The following is a 21,917-nucleotide window of genomic DNA, read 5'->3' as shown; positions in this document are numbered from 1 at the left end:
CTTTTGGATTTCTCAATTTATTCCTTTAAATGTTTTAAATCTTTCATGGAGTGCAGACTTATTTTCACATTTAAGACTTTTCACTTACACTTTAGACCCTAGAACAATTTTTATTTAACCCACTAGTCTCCTTTGTGTACGTCCCAATTTTCTTTTGCAAAGACATTTATTTTTTTATGTTTACTGAATAATAAGTTAGTGCAAAATTGTTTTTCTCTGCTCTTCCTATGCAACTAACTTGTGTGTATAGAAAAACGACTTGTTTTTAAATGAATAAGAACGATTTATAAAACTTTTAATCAAATGGATGTTCTCTGTGATACTAGGTATATGTGTGTTTTATGCTCCAGTCCTCTCTGTTATAAAACACAACAGTGCAAAGACTTCATATGATATAACCAGAGCAAATATCTACTTTCCACACTAGTGATTACCTTTGCAGCGACAGTAATGACCACTATTTCTAGTAAACCAGACATCCAGAAGGAAGTAAGTAAAAATAAAGGCTAAGTAACTAATTTCTTGCTAATAAGGTTTTGTTACTGGAAGGTTCCCTTGTACTATTTGGCTTTATGTTTTAGACCATAAGCTAGAGACAATTCAGCCAAACAAAGAAAAATACCATACTCAAGAAATGAATTCAATAAATGACTACATCTAGGGAAAAGGATGATTCAAGTGCTAGACTGAATTCCTTAATGCATCAAAATGTTTATATGGCTGAGGTAGTTTTTAAGGGCCCGGCAAAATATAAAACCATAACTTAGCCTTCGCATCACTCTGTGAAGCACATCTATGTAAAGTACAAGTTATCAATTTTCAAAAGTTACCTTGAAAAAGGAAAGAACAAAAAGGAAAGGTGATATATTTTAAAATAAAACAAAAAAAAAGAGACAACATACCTGGCAACATGAGAAAACGCATCCACAAGGACAGATTCAAATTCTCTAGTGAATTCAGGTCCTTTCCTTTTACTGTTTTGGATGACATCATTTGCTAAATATAGAAAAGTAAGCTTTCTATTTGATTTGGCTGGAAAAAAAGAAAAGATAATTTAACTTACATTAAGGAAATTCTCAATTCACAATTCTTTGCCCTAAGCTACTCCTAAGTTATATATTAAGACAAGCATTATCTACTTGAGGTCAAGACTGCTACGTGTTTGAAAAACCAACTAAGGAACTCCTAACAAAACTCTAATAAAAGAGGTTTGAGAATACAATTTTTGTAAAAAACAAAACAAAAATGGACCATCTTCATTTCTGTGTTATTTTAACCAGGGTAATTAATGAGCAGTAAAAATGAAGATAATCTGAAGAAAATTCCTAAAGGATAAGCAGTCAATATTCTCCAGAAAACATGTTAAAGCCAAGATTTTCATTTACTCTATTGTAAAAATGAACTTTTCTAACTCACTATTATTGTCAAATACTGCAAAATGAAAGACTGAAGTGGGTTCTTGTAATTTATGCTCCTAGACTGAGAATTCTCTTTGAACATTCTAATACCCATCATCAGTCAATTACATCAATTCTAAAATCCAGAGCAATCTCTAGATGCACCAATGGATATTATATCTCAAATACAAATATACATTGCTACATTTTTAATGAAAATTTAAACATGTCTGAAATCTGGATATGCAAAGTTATGGGTTCCACAAAAACCATAATTTTTCTCTTATACATACTCTATGTAGTATTTTCTATTACTCTATACTAGGTATCATATATTAAACCATAAAAACTTCAGGCAATAAGTCTGAGTTACAGTTGCTTGGGGGGAACATTACTGAATTTCCTGGCTATTATGTACATAACTTCTCAACCGTAAAGTTACATAGTTACAATTTTTGATCCCAGTTTTCTTTTAAAAGAAATAAATAAGAACATAATCAGACAGTTCAAAACACTAAATTTTCTTAAACCACAATGCCAAAGTACCTGAAAAATTCAAGCAAGCTCTATGTTAACCTTTACACACACCTAGTCCTTACTCCGCTTCTCTCAGAAACGTTTCTTTTGAAATGACACAGCATGTATAAATTCTGACTTAGCAGACATTGCCACTTTCAAGTGTAGCCACAGAAGAATAACCCAAGTTAAAAACAAGATTTTTAGAACATATTATAGTTTAAACTGATGACTTGAAGTGCTCAAAAAATTAAGTATGAATATACTGAATTGTATAAACCTTCTGGTAACAACCTAATTTTGATGGCCAACTGGTGAGAAATATTGAAAACCTGGAGCTATGCTACTACAAAGGTATGATTATGGCAAAGTGTTTTTTTGTTGTTTTTGCTTTTAAGGGGAAAAAGCAAACCTTGTTCTGGGATGTTGCAACAAGTAAAACTACCAAGTCTATAATGCCATGAAAGTTAACAGATTCAAAAGTAAAACAGAACTTCAACAAAGCAAATTTGACTTCACAAAAGCGAAGCTTTACAAATTCCATATGCTTAATGTTAAAAAACTCAGAATTCATATTATAAAATGCTATGGACATTCAAGAAAGATTTGATATATTTTTCAGTATTACAAATATGATAGCTAAGAGGCCAGAGTGTCAAGGTTTTCACTATCTACAATACCAATTATTTTTCATCATCCTTAAATTTAGCAATGAGTACTTATTTAGGATAAAACTTTATCCCTCCACATCCAGCATCCTGAACAGTCAATATAAGCACCATGTGTGTAAAGGTGATATGACAAAGTCCTAGAGCACTTTAACACACAGTCATAATGCACACAACACACACACCCTCCACTCCAGCTCCAGGTGACAGCTCACTTGTTCAGATATCTTTCCAAAATGACAAAATAGATCTTTTCACACTCTATTGATGCACATTCCAAACTGGTTGAAATAGTTATTGAGCAAAGTATAAATAACTAGTTGACCAAAATGTTCACTGTTTGGCTGGTTTTGACATCTAGAAAAGTAAGTTTGTAAAAAAGGCTTTTTTATTTGCATTCAGGCCAAGATAAAAAAACAAAACAAAACAAAACAAAAACAACAAAACACACACACACACACTAAAAAATATTCATCTAAGAGTATTTTATACCAGTTTCATAAAGATAGGGAGAATAGAGCAAAAAGAGATAAATTAAGAATCAGTCTTAGAAAAGAAAACAATACATCAGCAATAGAAGACAATAATACATCAGCAATAGATGTAGTACTTACATTAAGAAAAAGTAATTTTTTTAAATGTGGTAAATATTTTTTGAAGGCAACTCAGAGACAGTTTGTGAACATCTTAGGGAAATTGGCTTGACCATAGATAGAACTGTCCACTTAAAAGACCAGGGTTGGCTAGAACCTAAAGGGTGGTCAATTTGAACATTAGGGCACAAACTATTTTCCACTTTAGTGTAGGGGCATTTTCAGTTCATGAAGCCTGGATATTAGGAAGCTGTATCCTGATACTTGGAAGCGTATCCTCTAGCTTTGCACTGTCCAATATGGTAGCCACTAGCCACATGAATGAACACTTGAAGTATGACTAGCAAAACTCAGGAACTAAATTTTTTATTGTATTTATTTAAAATTTTCATTGCTTAATCACATATTTCAAGTGCTCAATAGCCACCTGTGGCAAGTGGCTACCTTGTTGGACAGCACAGATATAAAACATTTCTATCATCACAGAAAGTTGTATTAGTGCTGTTTATTCAAAATGTCAGAGACCACAATTTAACTCCTACTAAGCAACTTTTTAACTGGGTAACAGGTACCATGCTAAATACTGTAGGTGTTACAAAGAAACAAGAGGTCTAGTTTCTTCCTCAAAACACAACCTAGTGAAAAAAGAGGTAACTAGAAAGAATGAAATACAGAAGTCTCTCAGTATTATCTACGAGGGGGTGGGGGGTTGGTTCCAAGACCTCCTCATCCTCCTAACCCCTGTGCCAATACAATATCTACAGATGCTCAAGTCCTTTATATAAACCTAGAGGCCCAATGCACGAAATTTGTGCAAGGGTAGGCCTTCCTTCCCCCGGCTGCCAGCTTTGCGGCCTCATCTCCCCCCCACCCCCACCCGCCTTGGTCTGGCGCTGCCCGCATCCACTGCCACATACCCCACCGGTTCCCAGGTTCTGCAGAGCCCCCAGATCAATCACCCCGCAGAGGGTGTCCTGGGCCTCCCTCTGCGGGGCAAACACAGAGCCCTCCCCAGACCAATCACATCACACCCGCCTTGGCTGGCCTGGCCGCAGTGTGTCATAGCGTGGTCGTCGTTCTGTTCAGCTGTTGGGTCGATTTGAATATTATGGTTTTATTATTATAGATGATATATAGCATTTGCATATCCTAAGCAAATCCTCCTATATATTTTCAATCATCTCTAGATTCCTTATAATACCTAATAAAATATAAACACTATGTAAGTAGTTGCTACATTGTATTGTTCAGGGAATAATGACAAGAGAAAATAATGACACGTTCAGTACAGATGCCACCATCCTAGACCTAACTACACAGTACACATCAGCAACACCATAACATTTTCTTTTGAATATTTTCACTCCATGGGTGGATGCAGAACCTATGGATACAGAAGGCCAACTATAAATGTTAAATTGGTGTGGGATGGGAGGTAGTGATTAATTCTAATAAAAGCGCTACAGGTTTGGTTGGAAGGTTATGATCACGTTCACTTATTGCACGTAAGTGCACTGAGGCACTGGGTACTTGAAAGCACAAGTTTTGGTGTCAGAGAGCTCTGGCTCAGGTCCCAGCTGTGTGACCCTAAACAAAGCACTTAATCTTCCCATACCTTTATCTTCTTATCCATAAAATAGGGATAACAATGCTGGCCATAACTTTCCATCATGTGAGATTAGGGTTAAAGGAGCTTCATAAATGAATGCACTTTCTAAATGGTTCCCCCATCATCACCCCAATAACTCAAGTAGGGTGAGGTGGGGAATCAAGAAGGCTTCCAAAAAGATGTGATATTTGAGATGGCCTCTCTAACCTGACTCAGAGCTTACCAGATAGGATCCTATAGAGGCAATTCACATTTTTTCACATCTCAGATGTTAGAAATACTGTATTTGAATGGCACAGTGAGGTACATGAAGGAGGTTCTGGGACCTGTAGGCTCTATCCCCCAACTTCCCAGAGGCTGAAGGGACCTCTATCTTAGCATAGTACATATTTGGAGGTGGGTCTCTGCTAGAGGACTAGAACTGACTCTCCTGAAAGAATCCTGAATTTTGGTGTCTGCCACCTGCTGTAGTCTGAGCTTCACCAGTTGCAAGGCCTTAAAAATACCACTTATCCACTTCAGTTTCCTCATCCGTAAAACAGGGTAGAATCCCCATCTCACTAATCGTAGAGAACACAGGTAAGTTTCTTAAAGGGCCTATCACATATAGGTTTCGTGTCCGCAGCTTTGCAGCGGTTCTCAACCTGTGGGTCGCGACCCGCGGTCAAACGACCCTTTCACAGGGGTCGCCTAAGACCATCCCGCATATCAGATATTTACATTACGATTCATAACAGTAGCAACATTACAGTATGAAGTAGCAACGAAAATAATTTTATGGCTGGGTCACAACATGAGGAACTGTATTTAAAAGGCCAGAAGGTTGAGAACCACTGTGCTAGGGACTCATCAGGATAGCAGATAGCTGCCTAGGTGACCATCTTTCCCCACCAGACTGTAAGCAACATGAAGGTGAAGACCCCGCCTCACCTTGAGCAATCAGTAACCCCATCTCACTATTATTTATCGAATGCCAGCACTGTGTCTGCCACCATTTAGATTATTCTCTTGACTACAGCCTCAGATTTTTCTTGTCTGCAAAGTTTCTACTTCACAGGACTCTGAAAACTTAAAAAATGACAATGTATGTAAAGATATCAGTCCTGGGCCTGGGACATGATAAAACAGCACAGTAAATATCATCATCTCCATTTTATAGGTAAGGAAACAGAGGACCAAAGAGGCTCAGCTGCTGGGGTGTGTAAATGTCAAAGTCAGGCTGCAATTCCAGAGAGTTGGCCTCTGGAGCCAACATGCTTTCAAGCACCCAACCTAGCGCCTGGCACATAATCGGCTGAGATCCAGTTCGACGGTGAGCGGGGTCTGGAATCAATGAAAGTTGCGTGGGAAGAGGAGCCTAGGTGGTGTGGCCCTTGAACCTCTCTACACTGGGAGTCACGGAACCCACTTCCCCGGGCTGTGCTGGGTACTGAGTGCGAGCATACATGCACCCGTCCTGGCATAATGACTGGCACCGAATAAGGGCTCTGCAAGCGGCAGCTATCCTCGTCCTCATTTTGCAGATGAGAAAACAAGCGGCACGCGGACAGAGAAACTCGCCCAATATCGCCCCGATCGCTGAGTGGCTGAGCCAGGACTCAACTCGGCAGCCTTACTCCACAGTCTGCTGGCTCTCGCTCCAAATGCCCAGTCAAGCGCCTGGCACACGACAGGCTCGGCCAGTAACCTCCACAGGGCGCTGAGCACGGCCCAGGTAATAACAGTGACAAGTGTCTGGAGGAACCCGGAGGGAAAGCGGCCGGCTGGACTGGGAGTCCGAGCACTGGCGCCCTGGGTGGTGGAACCCCCGACAAGTACCTGAAACCTTCCCGGGCCTCATTTCCCTTTTCCGAGAAATGGGGATAACACTGTCTCCAGCCTCAGAAGCGCGATCAGAGCCCGGGCCTGGAAAGAAACGCTCCTGGAAGAAGCTCGAGGGGCCCCTGCAGGGAGGGGGTGGAGGAGAGGACGGCCCGGGGAGGGCTGCGGAGGGCGGGGGGAGTGTGTTTACCTTTGCGCAGCTCGCGGTGCCACACCGAGACGATGGGTCCCGCGTGCTTGCGGTGGTGGATGAGCCACAGAGACAGGGTCTGCACGCTCTGCTGCGAGTTGCTCAGCTCCGAGAGCTTCTTCTCCAGCGCGGATTCCGAGAAGGAGGACATGGTGGCGGCGGCGAGGCCCGGCAGGGAGCGGCCTGGGCCGCCCAGTGCGGCGGGAAGAGCGACGGCAGGAGGCCGGGGCCTCACCAGACCGCCCGCGAGACTCTTGACTCACTGACAGGCAGCCAGGCGGGCAAGGGGGAGGGGGATGGGTCTCCGCAGTAACAGCCGCCGGCGCCGCCGCCACAAGATGGCCACCGACCTCTCACCCCGCCGTGGGAGCAGGGTCAAAGGGCAAGGGCCGGAGGAGCTGGACGCCGGGAGGTCTCAGGGCTGTAGATCCGCTCCTCCAGTGGCGGCGGCGGCCTCTCTGAACCTCGTTCTGGGCACTTCGGAGGGGAAAGGAACGCAGTTCGGCGGCGGCCTCCGGAAGATGCTTTCACCGCTCGCGCCCGCACGCCGGCGCAGTGTGTCTCTCCGGAACCCTTTCTCCGGCTCCCGCGGAACTTATCTGGCGCGGCGCGGCGCACTGGTTATGCGTCACTTCCGGCGGAGCGGAGGAGGCGGGATAGTAAGGGAAAGGCTGGAAGACGAGGTAAGGGAAGAGTGGCGGGATCAGGAGGGAGATCAACAACTGGTGGCCCTTACAGGGGGATCCCGAGGGGACACTGAGGCTGAGACCGTGATCTGGGAATGGAGGGAGGCTTTCTCACCTGACAAAATCTGAGCCGCATTCTTCCTCTGTAAACACTGCTCCCTGGCTGCCCACCCCCCAAAGCTTTTTGCTCTGCCAAGCCACCCACGTGCCCTTTCCCGCCTCCATACGGTAGCTCTTACTGTTCTTTCTCCAAAGGTGACGCCCCTACGTCTCACCTGATGGACTCCCATTCGGCTCCAGGTCCACCCTTTAATGTCCAGTCCTTATGTCATAAAACACTAGGCTGCTCTTGGCTCTTAATTGGCGGCTTTATTTGGGAAAGTACATGCTGTCTCTGGGGGTCCATTTTACTGTTCCTCAAATTTAAGTAATGTTAACTTTGGAGTTGGAGGCAGAGAAATGAATGGGTCCATTGACCTCCTTTAAGAAACGCTGTTTCAGACATTGAAACCCTTTACTGTTTTCAAAAAGTTTTAAATTCCAGTTATCAAATCAGCAGAGAAATTTGCCTTTCTGCTCTGAGAATAGTGGTAGGAAATCCTAGTGTATTTAGGATTTCCTGATCATCATGGAACTTATCAGTTGTGGGTGGACTCCAGCTAGGAGGCAGTCTTCTAGTTGATGCCTGTTTTTGCTTTTAACTCACTGTATTGTAGTTATTTGCTTAGGTGCTTCTCCTCCAGACTAGAATCATAATCATGGCCAACATAGTGAGCAGTTGCTATGATCCAGTTAACAATATTTTCATTTAGTAACTCATTCAGTCCTTAAGACAAATTGTGAGGTGCGCATTGTGTAATTCCCGTTTGGCAAATGAGGAAACAGGCTGAGAGAGATTAGGTAACCTTACCCAAGACCACATAACTGAATTTGAGGCAAGGAACTGCATCTTATTTTTTTTACCCCAATAGCTGATTCAAAGTAAATTACTATGAAAGAGATGAATAGCCTAAAATCACACAATCTATATATGTGTGTGTGTGTGTGTGTGTGTGTGTATGTCTAATATGCAAGTTGTCCCCTCGGGAGTTCTACCTGGAGACCAGGAGTTCGCTCGCTTGCTATGACATGCACTGACCACCAGGGGGCGGCGCAGAATGAAGGTAGGCCCCGGCCTGCCCTGATCACTGCCCAGGCCTAGGGACCCTACCTGTGCACGAATTTCATGTACCGGGTCTCTATTCTAATTATAATTATAACCTAGGGTCTTTGAGTCCAAATCTAGTGTATCTATCTTTGTGTATTAAGTAACACTCATATACTGAGCACTTTTATACTGAACCACTTTTTTAAAAAATATATTTTTATTGATTTCAGAGAGGAAGGGAGAGGGAGAGAGAGATAGAAACATCAATGATGAGAGAGAATCATTGATCAGCTGCCTCCTGCACACACCCCAGTGGGGATCTAGCCCGAAACCCAGGTATGTGCCCTTGACTGGAATCAAACCTGGTACCTTTTAGTCTGCAGGCTGATGCTCTGTCCTCTGAGCCAAACTACCTAGGGCCCAAACCACTTTTATTAAGCACATTACATACATTCTGTTATTTAATCATTACAATAGTCCTATGGAGTGGACATTATTATCACAATTGGATAAATGAGAAAACATAAAATATGGGTGAGTACCCAATGTCACTTGGACATAGGAAATAACAGAGCCAGGAGTCAAATCAAGGTTATCTGATGTCAGATCCCAAATTCTTCACTCCTGAGCCAGTGGTTCTCATTCATTCAGTGGATAATTTTGAGTATCTATGTCTGAAGCATAGTCTAGGGTAACAGAATCCATTATTATGGAAGCTTAATTTCTATAGGGAAAGGCAGATAAACATGCAAGTATAAAATGAGTCAGAAAGTGATGAGTGCTTTAAATAAAAATCAAGGAGGGTAAGGGGGATGAGGAGTGTATGTGTGGGTGGATAGGAGGCTATTATATATGCTGGTCAGAGAAGGCCTCACTGAGACAGTAACATTTGATCAGAGCCCTGAAAAAAAAAATGGGAGAACAAGCCATATACTATGTGGTGGAATGTTGCTCCAGAGAGAAGACCAAGTACAAAGTCCTGAGGTTACACCACTTTGGGCATTTTTAAGAGGCAGCAAGGAGGACAGAGTGGCTGAAGTGATAAGAAGCAGAAGGCTGGAAACAAGCTCAGAAAATTAGCCTGGGACCCCATTGCATGGGGACTTAAAGCAAATTAATGACTTTGGATATTACTCTGAGTGAAATGAGAGTCCATTGGATGGTTTCGAGTAAAAAGAGAAGCATTGTGGCTGTTCAATAGAAAATAGTAAGGGGGCCAGGGTAGACGCAGGAAGACCAGTTTGGCAGCTGTTGTAATAACCCAGGTGAAAGGATGACTCAGACTAGGGTGGAGGTAGTAAAAAGGGTTCGATTCTGGGGCTATTTGAGAGGAGGTAACAGAATTTGTTGATTTAGACTCAGATATGGTGCACCCCACCACCACCACCACCTCCCCAACCTCCCGTAGTGTGTGTGGGCCAAGGTGGTCTCAGGAAGGAACAATGGCTTCTGCCAACACTGCTGTCTGGGAGGAAGCTGCCCACCTCCCTTCTCTCCCCCAGCTCTCATGCTCATTCCAGACAATTCTGTTATCCCCATATGTCCCTGGTTCCTTTCAAGCTGCTGCCCCAGCACTGGAGCTCAAAGGGAGGGAGTCCGAGTAAGTTTTGGAGTAAGTCAATGCTTGGACTCTTGAAGAGGAAATGCCTGGACCCTAGCCGGTTTGGCTCAGTGAATAGAGTGTCAGCCTGCAAACCAAAGGCTCCCAGGTTCGGTTCCTGGTCAAGGGCACTTACCTTGGTTGCAGGCTCCTCCTCGGCCCGGACCCTGGTCCTGCAGGAGGCAACCAATCATTGTGTTTCTCTCACATTGATATTTCTGTCTTTCCCTCTCTTCCACTCTCTCTAAAAATCAATGGAAAAATAGCCTTGGGTGAGGATTAACAACAACAAAAAAAAAGAGGAATTCCAGCAGCCTTTGTGTCACTCAGCCACAATCTGGTTTTTATAGCCAAAAGTTATGGGGACTTATCTTCCTGTCACTGCAACCCTGGCTGGAGGCCTGGTATGGGGCTGGGACTTCTTGCTCCTCAGGGCTAACCTCTGAAGCAAGATATTCCTCCCGATTTTTATCTGCCACATTGGGTGTGGGACCAGCATGTTTTGCATCTCTGCTCCTCCTACCAATTTCAGTGTGGCTTCTTTAATTCCCTGGTTGTAGGGAATCAGCAAGATTTCAGGCGGTTCTGGATGGTGATTGTTCTGTAGTTTAGTTATAATCTTGATGTGGTTGTGGGAGGATTTGAGTACTACGTTTACCTGCACCTCCATCTTGACTGGATATTAGTGTGGACAAAAGGGGCCACATGCTAACCTGACAAGCTCAGGAAAGGCCTGCATGGCAGTCTTGCAAACTCAAAGACCTAAAGTAACCACAAAGGATGGTCTGAAATTAAACTTTAACTATAAGCAGTTATGGTGGGTAGTTACATCCTAGGCTGGTATCTTCACTGACAAGGTCAACCTTTACCTTAACTGAGCCTATCTGGGGTTTTGTTTGTTTGTTTGTTGCATCTATAATAACATATCTTTGAAATGCCTGGGTAAGTTGTAACTTCTCTTTTTCCAGACCCCTTGGGACACAACCTAATGTGCCTGGGCGCCAGGACAGATATCACAAATTCCTCCATTGTTATTGTTATCACGTTAATTGTTGACTGTTCACTCTCCTGCACACACCTAAGTATGTGTCTTTCATTTTACTTGTTACCCAATCCCAGAGGTTCCCCTCTCCCCCGAGCTTTGCTTTCTCCTACCTCCCTAATCTAGCACCAATGGATTTCATGTAACCCACCTATGCCCCTCCTTTGATTGCAATGTATAAAAATAGAGGAAAACCCTCCACACTCCCTTAAGATACTGCTCCCGGGCAATTGTTGACAGTTTGGCTCAAATAAACTCAAAAAATTCTTTACACACCCTAGCCAGTTTGGCTCAGTGGATAGAGTGTCGGCCTGCGGACTTAAGGGTCCCGGGTTCGATTCCAGGCAAGGGCATGTGCCTGGGTTGCAGCCTCGATCCCCAGTAGGGGGCATGCAGGAGGCAGCCGATCAATGATTCTCTCTCATCATTGATGTTTCTATCTCTCTCTCCCTCTTCCTCTCTGAAATTAATATATACATATATATATATACATATATATATATATATAAATTCTTTACAGGTTTGAATTTTTTTATTTGTTTGCTTAAAGTATTACATATGAATTTTTTTACATTAACATTACTGTTAATTCTTTAAATGATTGGTAGAAGTTCCCAGTGAAACCATCTAAATCTGGAGATTTCTTTTTCTTTTTTTCTCTCTTCTTTTTTTTAGTTTGTAAATAACAAATTAAATTTTGAGTGTAAAGTTATTTGTGGTAGTCTTGTGTTATTCTTTGATGTCTACAAGGTTTGTAGTGCTATCTCATTTTATTATTGATATTGCTAGTCTCTCTCACACATCTTTCCAGAAGTTTGTCAATTTAATTGATCTTTTCAAAGAACCAGTAATTTGTTTCATTGAGCTTTTTTTTGTTTTTTACTTTCATTATTTATTTATTTTTTATTTATTTATTTTGAATTTTGTTTTATTGCTTAAAGTATTACACAGAGTATTATATATGTCTCCCTTTTTTCCCCTTCTTGGCATTCCCCAGCCTCCCCTATCACCCAGTGTCTTATGTCCATTAGTTATGCTTATATGTATGCATATAAGTCCTTCAGTTGATCTCTTATCCCCTCCTCCTGTCCCCCAACACTCCCCAGCCTTCCCGCTGTAGTTTGACAGTCTGTTCGATGCTGCTCTGCCCCTGTATCTATTTTTGTTCATCAGTTTATAATGGTCTTTATTATCCATAAATGAGTGAGATCATGTGGTATTTTTCTTTCATTGACTGGCTTATTTCACTTAGCATAATGCTCTCCAGTTCCATCCATGCTGTTGCAAATGGTAAGGGTTCCTTCTTTTTTACAGCAGCATAGTATTCCATCGTGTAGATGTACCACAGTTTTCTAATCCATTCATCTACTGATGGGCACTTAGGCTGTTTCCAGATCTTCGTTATGGTAAATTGTGCTGCTATGAACATAGGGGTGCATATATCCTTTCTGATTGGTGTTTCTGGTTTCTTGGGATATATTTCTAGAAGTGGGGTCACTGGGTCAAATGGGAGTTCCATTTTTAACTTTTTGAGGAGACTCCATACAGTCTTCCATAGTGGCTGCACCAGTCTGCATTCCCACCAGCAGTGCACGAGTGTTCCCTTTTCTCTGCATCCTCTCCAGCACTTGTCGTTTGTTGATTTGTTGATGATAGCCATTCTGACAGGTGTGAGATGGTACCTCATTGTTGTTTTGATTTGCAATTCTCGGATGATTAGTGACTTTGAGCATGTTTTCATATGTCTCTTGGCTTTCTGAATGTCCTCTTCTGAAAAGTGTCTATTTAGGTCCTTTGCCCATTTTTTGATTGAATTGTTTATCTTCCTTTTGTTAAGTTGTATGAGTTCCCTATAAATGTTGGAGATTAAACCCTTATCGGTGATAACATCGGCAAATATGTTCTCCCATGCAGTGGGCTTTCTTGTTGTTTTGTTAATACTTTCTTTTGCTGTGCAGAAGCTTTTTATTTTGATGTAGTCCCACTTGTTTATTTTCTCTTTAGTTTTCATTGCCCTAGGAGCAGTATCAGTGAAGAAATTGCTTTGGCATATGTCCGAGATTTTGTTGCCTTTGGATTCTTCTAGTATTTTTATGGTTTCCCGTCTTACATTTAAGTCCTTTATCCATTTTGAGTTTATTTTTGTGTATGGTGTAAGTTGGTGGTCTAGTTTCATTTTTTTGCATGTATCTGTCCAATTTTCCCAACACCATTTATTAAAGAGACTGTCTTGACTCCATTGTATGTTCTTGCCTCCCTTGTCAAATATTAATTGAGCATATTGGTTCGGGTCGATTTCTGGGTTCTCAATTCTATTCCATTGATCTATATGTCTGTTCTTGTGCCAGTACCAGGCAGTTTTGAGAACAGTGGCTTTGTAATACAGCTTGATATCTGGTATTGAGATCCCACCTACCTTGTTCTTCTTTCTCAAGATCGCTGCAGCTATTCGGGGTCTTTTTTTATTCCAGATGAATTTTTGGAGCGTTCGTTCTAGGTCTGTGAAATATGCTGTTGGTATTTTAATGGGAAGTGCGTTGAATTTATAGATTGCTTTGGATAGTATGGACATTTTAATGATGTTGATTCTACCAATCCATGAACATGGTGTGTTCTTCCATCTGTTTATGTTTTCCTCTAGCTCTTTTTTCAACGTCCTGTAGTTTTCTTAGTAGAGGTCTTTTGCCTCTTTAGTTAAGTTTATTCCTAGATATCTTAATTTTTTTTGGTGTGATGGTAAATGGGATTGCTTTTTTAGTCTCTTTTTCTGTAAGTTCACTATTGGTGTATAGAAATGCCATAGATTTCTTGGCATTAATTTTGTATCCTGCTACATTGCCGAATTCATTTATCAAGTCTAATAGTTTTTTGATGGAGTCTTTAGGGTTTTTTATGTACAATATCATGTCATCTGCAAATAAGGACAGTTTTACTTCTTCTTTTCCAATTTGGATGCCTTTTATTTCTTCTTCTTGTCTAACTGCAATGGCTAATACTTCCAGCACTATGTTGAACAGGAGTGTGAGAGTGGACATCCCTGTCTTGTTCCTGTTCTTAAGGTTTTAGTTTTTGCCCATCGAGTATGATGTTGGCTGTGGGTTTGTCATATATGGCTTTTATTATGTTGAGGTATGATCCTTCTATTCCCACCTTGCTGAGAGTTTTTATCAAAAATGGGTGTTGGATTTTGTCAAATGCTTTTTCTGCATCAATTGATATGACTATGTGGTTTTTTCTCTCAATTTGTTCATGTGATGCATCACTTTATTGATTTGCGGATATTGTACCATCCTTGCATCCCTGGGATAAATCCTACTTGGTCATGGTGTATGATGATCCTGCTGGATCTGATTTGCTAAGATTTTGTTGAGGATTTTGGCATCTATGTTCAAGGGGGATATTGGCCTGTAATTCTCTTTCATTGTGTTGTCTTTACCTGGTTTTGGTATTAGGGTGATGCTGGCTTCATAGAATGAACTTGGAAGTGTTCCTTCCTCTTGAATTTTTTTGAAAAGTCTGAGGAGGATAGGTTTTAGTTCTTCCTTGAATGTTTGTTAAAACTCCCCTGTGAAGCCATCTGGTCCTGGGCTTTTGTTTGATTGAAGCTTTTTGATGACTGCTTCAATTTCTTCCATAGTTATTGGCCTATTGAGATTTGTAGATTCTTCCTGATTGAGTTTTGGAAGGTTGTATTTTTCTAGGAATTTGTCCATTTCCTCCAGGTTGTCTAGTTTGTTGGAGTAGAGTTGTTCATAGTATTTTTTAACAATCATTTGTATTTCTGTGGGGTCTGTTGTTATTTCGCCTCTTTCATTTCTGATTTTATTTGGGTCCTCTCTCTTTGCTTCTTAGTGAGCCTAGCTAGAGGTTCATCAATCTTGTTTATCCTTTCAAAGAACCAGCTCTTGGTTTCATTGATCTTATGTATTGTTTCTTTTTGGTCTCTATGTCATTTATTTCTGCTCTGATCTTTATTATCTCCTTCCTTCTGCTCACTCTGGGCTTTTCTTGTTATTCTCTTTCTAATTCTTTGAGTTGTAGAGTTAGATGATTTACTACCACTTTTTCTTGCTTTTTGAGGTAGGCCTGTAGAGCTATAAACTTCCCTCTCAGGACTGCTTTCATTGTGTCCCATAGGTTTTGGATTGTTGTGTTTTCATTATCATTAGTTTCCAGGATGTTTTTAATTTCTTTGATCGCATTTGTAACCGAATCAATATTTAATAACACGCTATTCAGCTTCCAAATGTTTGAGTGTTTTGGATTGTTTTTATTGTAGTTTATTTCTAATATTATGCCATTGTGGTCTGAGAAGATTCTTGGTATGATTTCAATCTTCTTGAATTTGGGGAGACTTTGCTTGTGACCCAATATGTGGTCTATTTTTGAAAATGTCCATGTGCACTTGAGAAGAACGTATATTCTGCGGATTTGAGGTGAAATGTTCTGAAGATGTCAATTAAGTCCATCTGATCTAGTGAGTCATTTAGGATTGCTGTTTCTTTGCTGATTTTTTTGTCTAGAGGATTTATCCAGTGATGTCAGTGCTGTATTAAAGTCCCCTACTATGATTGTATTGTTGTCGATCTCTCCCTTGATATCTTCCAGGAGTTTTTTATGTATTTGGGTGCTCCTACATTGGGTGCACATATGTTTATCAGGGTTATATCCTCTTGTTGTATCGATCCCTTTAATACTATGAAGTGGCCTTCCTTATCTCTTGTTATGGCCTTCACTTTGAGGTCTATTTTGTCAGATATAAGTATTGCTACCCCAGCTTTTTTTTTCATTTCCATTTGCCTGAAAGATATTTTTCCATCCCTTCACTTTCAGTCTGTGTGAGTCCCTTCTTCTGAGGTGGGTCTCTTGTAGATAGCAAATGTATGGGTCATGTTTTTTTATTCATTCAGCCACTCGATGTCTTTTGATTGGAGCATTTAGTCCATTTATGTTTAAAGTTATTATTGAAAGGTACTTGTTTGTAGCCATTTGTATTTTTTGTTCCTGTGTTCTTTCTGGGCTTTTTAGTTCTTCTTTTTACACCAGTCCCTTTAGCATTTCTTGCATTGCTGACTTGGTGGTGATAAACTCCCTTAGCCTTCTTTTGTCTTTAAGCTTCTTATTTCCCCTTCAATTTTGAATAATAGCCTTGCCGGATAGAGTATTCTTGGATTCAGTCCCTTGCTTTGCATCACTTTGTAAATTTCCGTCCATTCTTTCTGACCTGATGTGTTTCTGTTGAGAAATCATTTGATAATCTAATGGGAGATCCCTTGTATGTAACTTTCCATCTCTCTCTTGCAGCCTTTAAGATTCTCTCTTTGTCCTGAACATTTGCCATCGTAATATGATGTGTCTTGGTGTGGGTCTTTTCGGGTTCATCTTGTTTGGGACTCTCTGTGCTTGTGTGACTTTTTTCTTCCCCACAGCAGGGAAGTTTTCGGACAACATTTCTTCAAATAGGTTTTCTAATCCTTGTTCCTCTTCCTGTTGTTCTGGCACATTTGTATGGTGCTTCGTTTCATGTTGTTCCATAGCTCCCTTAAGCTCTCCTCCTGTCTTTTAATTTTTTCTCCAATTGCAGTTCAGTTTTGGTGTGTTTTGCTTCCCTGTCTTCTAATTCGCTAATCCGGTCCTCCGCTTCTCCTAGTCTACTTTTGAAACTTTCCATGGTGTTTTTTATTGCAGCTATATCACTCTTCATTTCTTCTTGATTCTTGCAGAAGTTGTTGATTTTTTCCTCCATCCGGTTTATACACTCCCTTATTCTGAATTCTTTTTCTGACATATTGCATGCCACTGTTTCACTTAGCCACTTTTCTGGCTATTCATCCTTTTCTTTCCTTTGGGGTTTTTTTTTTGTCTACCCATTTTTGGTCTCACCAGCTGATCTAGATGTCGAGTTGTGCAGGGGCCGCTCCTTGAGTGGTAGTTGTTCCTCAGGCTGCAGTTTCCCCTCAAGTGGTCGCAGTAGTGGCTGCTCCTCAGTTGGCAGTGGCTCCTCTGGTGGGTGCTGTTTGCAGCAGTGTTGTCTCCTCTGGCTGGTAGGTGAGGCTGCTCACCCCACTGCTGTTCCTTGGACAGGGGTGGGCTGATCATGAGGCTGCTGCTCTTCAGGTGGGGGTGGGCTGAGCGCAGCTGCTGCTCCTTGGAGAGGAGCAGGCTGTTCGTGTGGCTTCTGCTCCTCAGTTGGGTGTGGACTGCTCACGTGGCTGCTGCTCCTTGGATCGGGCTGGATGCACACTGCTGCTGTTCCTCAGATGGGGCAGGCTGCTCGTGAGGCTGCCGCTTTATGGACAGGGGCAGGTTGCTTACAGGGCTGCTGCTCCTCGTACAGGTGCGGGCTGTTCGTGCAGCTGCTGCTCCTCAGATGGGGGATGGGCTGCTTGCGTGGCTACTGCTCCTTGGGCGGGAGTGAGCTGCACGTGTGGCTGCTTCTCCTCGGATGGGGGCGGGATGCTCACCCAGCTGTTGCTCGTCAGACAGGTGCAGGCTGCATGAGGCTGCTGCTCCTTGGACCAGTGTGGGCTGCACAGGGCTGCCATTCCTCAGATGTGGTCGGTCTATCTGTTCGTGTGACTGCTACTCCTCATACAGGGGCAAGCTGCACGTGCGGCTGCTGCTTCTCGTACAGGGGCTGTCTGCTCTCCTGGCTGCTGCTCCTCAGATAGGGGATGAGCTGCTTGCGTGGCTGCTTCTCTTCTGGTGCGAGCGAGCTGCACGTTTGTCTGCTGCTCCTCAGATGGGGGCAGGCCGCTCACGCAGCTGCTGCTCGTCGGACAGGTGCAGGTTGCGTGTGTCTGCTGCTGGGACCACTGTGGACTGCGCAGAGCTGCTGCTCCTCAGACGTGGGTGATCTGCTCGTGTGGCTGCTGCCCCTCGGACTTGGGGAGGCTGCTCAGGCAGCAACTGCTCCTTGAATGGGAGTGGGCTGCTTGTGGCGATGCTGTTCCTCATATCATTGAGTTTTCATCTATTGTTTTCTGTTTTCAATTTCATTGATTTCTGTTTTGATTTTTATCACTTTCTTTTGCTTGCTTTGGTTTTATCTTGCTTGTTTTCTTCCAGGTTCTTTTTTTTTTTTAATTAAATCTTTATTGTTCAGATTATTACATTAGTTACTCTTTTTTCCCACCATAACTCCCCTCCTCCCAGTTCCTGCCCCACCCTCTGCCCTCACTCCCTACCCACTGTCCTCATCCATAGGTGCACAATTATTGTCCAATCTCTTCCCTCACCCCACACCCCTTTCCCCCCGCCCCCAAGAATAGTCCATTCCCTTTCTATGTCCCTGATTCTATTACAATCACCAGTTCATACTGTTCATCACATTATTTATTCCCTTGATTTTTAGATTCACTTGTTAATAGATGTGTATTTGTTGCTCATAATTTGTATCTTTACCTTTTTCTTTTTCTTCCTCTTCTTAAAGAATACCTTTCAGCATTTCATATAATACTGGTTTGGTGGTGATGAACTCCTTTAGCTTGTTCTTATCTGTGAAGCTCTTTATCTGGCCTTCACTTTTGAATGATAGTTTTGCTGGATAAAGTAGTCTTGGTTGTAGGTTCTTGGTATTCATCACTTTGAATATTTCTTGCCATCCCCTTCTGGCCTGCAAAGTTTCTGTTGAGAAATCAGCTGACAGTCGTATGGGTACTCCCTTGTAGGTAACTTATTTTCTTTCTCTTGCTGCTTTTAGGATTCTCTCTTTGTCTTTTGCTCTTGGCATTTTAATTATGATGTGTCTTGGTGTGGTCCTCTTTGGATTCCTTTTGTTTGGGGTTCTCTGTGCTTCCTGGACTTGGAAGTCTATTTCTTTGACCAGGTAGGGGAAGTTTTCTGTCATTATTTCTTCAAATAGGTTTTCAATATCTTGCTTTCTCTCTTCTTCTGGCACCCCTATAATTCGGATGTTGGTACGCTTGAAGCTGTCCCAGAGGCTCCTTGCACTATCTTCGTATGTTTGGATTCTTTTTTCATTTTGCTTTTCCGGTTGGGTGTTTTTTGCTTCTTCGTATTTCAAATCTTTGACTTGATTCTTGCGATCCTCTGGTCTGTTGTTGGGAGTCTATAATGTTCTTTATTTCAGTCAGTGTATGCTTAATTTCTAGTTGGTCCTTTATCACAACATCGAGGATCTCATTAGATTTCTTGAGGATCTCACTACATTTATCGGCGGTCTCACCAGTCTTCTTGAAGATCTCACTACATTTATCGGCGGTCTCACCAGTCTTTTCGAGGGCCTTATTAAGTTTATCAGCGGTTTCTAGACAGTTCTTTAAAGACCTTAAAAGTGTGGTTTTGAACTCTATATCCAGCAGTTTGCTTTCCTCCAATTCTGTTGTTTGTGTCCTGTTTCTTTGTCTCGGCATTTTTTATGCTTCGCTGTGTCGATAGAGTTCCTTTCTGTGCTAAGTGTCCCAATTACCTGAGGTAGACACTCTTGGTGCACCCCCTTGTGGGCTTTGTGCACAGTCTTGTTGTAATTAAGCCTTGATTATTGTAGTTATCACTGTGAGGAATTGACCTCCAGGCCAATTGGCTGTGAGAATCAGCTGTGTCTGCAGTGGGAGAACTTCTGTGCTGGAGACACTCCTCTGGGGCTAGACTTGCTTCAATGGGCCTTTGGTGCTCACTGAGTCTTCCCCCTGAGTGTGTCTTTTACGGTTCCACAGAGCTGCAAACTGGATGGTCCCACTCTGACCTCTGGGCTTCCTGGCTCCTGGATCTCTAGGGAGGTGCTAATCTAGCCTTTGCCTGAGGCTATCCAGCAAAAGTATCCCTGCAGGGCTTGGGCGGGGCGGGTCCCACGGAATCAACAGGGCAGGGTTAGCAATTATGGCTGTTCTCAGTCTTGCCCTCAGAGGCTCTGCTTCTCAGTGTCCCAGTAATTGCTGCAAGCCCCACAGGGAGAAAGCTGCCCTAGGGTTCTGAGCGATGCCAGACAGTCCCGATTCTCCCGTATGAGTCTGGGTCCCTAGAGACTCGCCTGGAGCTGGAGCTCAAAGTCTGAGACTCCCTCCCGATTGAAAACAACAACCACACCCTCAGCCGCCAGCCCGCTCCGCATGCACTCCGCACCTTAGTATTTTACTTCAGCACTGCGCCTCCTCTGAGTCTCGGTATGTTTTACTCTTTCCTCCTAGTTGGAGAACTTCCACTCAGCCAGCTTTCCTGTGGTTCTGGATGATGTCCGTTCCGTCTTTTAGTTGTATTTTTGAAGTGGTTGTTCGAGGCAGCAAACTCCAGTGTTTACCTATGCCGCCATCTTGGTTTCTCCTTCTTCCAGGTTCTTGAGGTGAAAGTTTAGATTACTGATTTAAGACCTTTCCCCTCTTATAATATATGTATTTAGTACTATAAATTTCCCTCTCCCCCTGGGTATAGTTGTGCCCCACAAATTTTGATATGTTGTATTTTCATTGTCATTGGTTTCTATGTTGTTGTTTTTATTTCCTTGAGATTTCCTTTTTGATTCATGTATTATTTAGACATGTATTATTTTGTTTCCAAGTGTTTGGACATTTTCCTGTTATCTCCCTGGTAGTGATTTCTCATTTGATTCCATTATGGTTAGAGAACATACTCGGTATGATTTTAATTCTTTTAAATTTGTTGAGGTATGTTTTATGGTCCAGAATATGATCTATCTTGATATATGTTCTGTGGGCACTTGAAAAGAATATGTATTCTGCTGTTGTGGGTTGAAGTATCCCGTAAATGTTGATAGTATTGAGTTGTTATCCTTGCTGATTTTCTGTCTCATTGTTGAGAGAAGAAAGTTGAAGTCATCACCTATACTTGTGATCACCTATACTTTCAGTCTTACCCGTTTTTGCTTCACACATATTATTAGTCTAACACGGGGCACTGTTTCACAGGTGTTCTGTAGAGAACATCTATAAACAAAGTACTAAGTGAGTCTGGAGTAATTTGTGGAAGGATTTATGGGAAGGCTCCTTGATTCCCCTCTTCCACCTTCTGTTTTGTGTACTTATGGTTGTTATTTTTTAAATATGTTTTTATTGATTTTTAGAGAGAAAGGAAGGGAGAGAGAGACAGAAACATCAATGAAAGAGAAACATCATCAATCAGCTGCCTCCTGCACACCCCTCACTGGGGATCGAGCCCACAACCTGGGCCTGTGCCCTGGCTGGGAATCGAACCATGACCTCCTGATTCATAGGTCTGTGCTCAACCAATGAGCCGCATCAGCCAGGCATGTACTTAATGTTCTGCAGTACATCCCCTCCCCCATGGCAGGGCTAGACCCTCCAGTTAACTTTGTGTCTTCGTTCCCTCTTCAAGAGCTTAGCACAGTGTATGGCATGTAGTGTATGCTAAGGAAGTATTTCTAGGTAGAAGGAAGGATGGGTAAGAAGCTACAAAACTTCAGGGTATGCTAGAGATTTAATGTTTATCTAGCTTTCACTCATTTATTAAACAAACAGTGAGTCGGAACTGCTTGGCAGGCATTACACCAGATGCTGGGAAAACCATAGTAAAGCTGCAACACTAAAAAAGCATACCATCCTGTTGGAGAGGCACACAAATAAGCCAATCATTTTAACCCAAGGCAGTAGTCCTCCAGTGTACAATGAGCACTACTGCCAGATGGATTATTGCACAAGTACCTCTGTCATCA

The 21,917-nt window shown here is 42.3% G+C and overlaps 2 protein-coding genes across 10 annotated transcripts in view; one reads left to right on the top strand and one right to left on the bottom strand.

The window, feature by feature from the left end:
* The window catches only part of RPRD1B (regulation of nuclear pre-mRNA domain containing 1B), a 59,452-nt gene extending 52,507 nt beyond the window's left edge, over positions 1–6,945 (bottom strand). For 8 of the 9 annotated variants that reach the window (XR_009454083.1, XR_009454079.1, XR_009454082.1 and 5 more), the window contains exons 1-2: positions 6,795–6,945; positions 903–1,032 (exon numbers count right to left, since the gene is read on the bottom strand). Coding sequence is in view for 3 of the 9 variants with exons in the window: in XM_059706120.1 (XP_059562103.1) it covers positions 903–1,032; positions 6,795–6,945 (281 nt within the window). In the remaining 6 variants the exon portion in view is untranslated. The remainder of the gene's footprint in view (positions 1–902; positions 1,033–6,794) is intronic. The other variant, XM_059706123.1, reaches the window with a different exon arrangement.
* A 145-nt stretch (positions 6,946–7,090) lies between these two features.
* Positions 7,091–21,917, top strand: part of TTI1 (TELO2 interacting protein 1) — a 52,650-nt gene continuing 37,823 nt past the window's right edge. The window contains exon 1 of the mRNA XM_059706119.1: positions 7,091–7,477. Within this exon, the coding sequence (XP_059562102.1) occupies positions 7,091–7,477 (387 nt within the window). The remainder of the gene's footprint in view (positions 7,478–21,917) is intronic.

The sequence above is a fragment of the Myotis daubentonii genome, chromosome 8, assembly GCF_963259705.1.
Source record: "Myotis daubentonii chromosome 8, mMyoDau2.1, whole genome shotgun sequence".
Lineage (NCBI taxonomy): Eukaryota > Metazoa > Chordata > Mammalia > Chiroptera > Vespertilionidae > Myotis > Myotis daubentonii.
The sequence above is the reverse complement of the archived record's forward strand: the minus strand, read 5'-3'. Positions and strand labels throughout refer to the sequence as shown.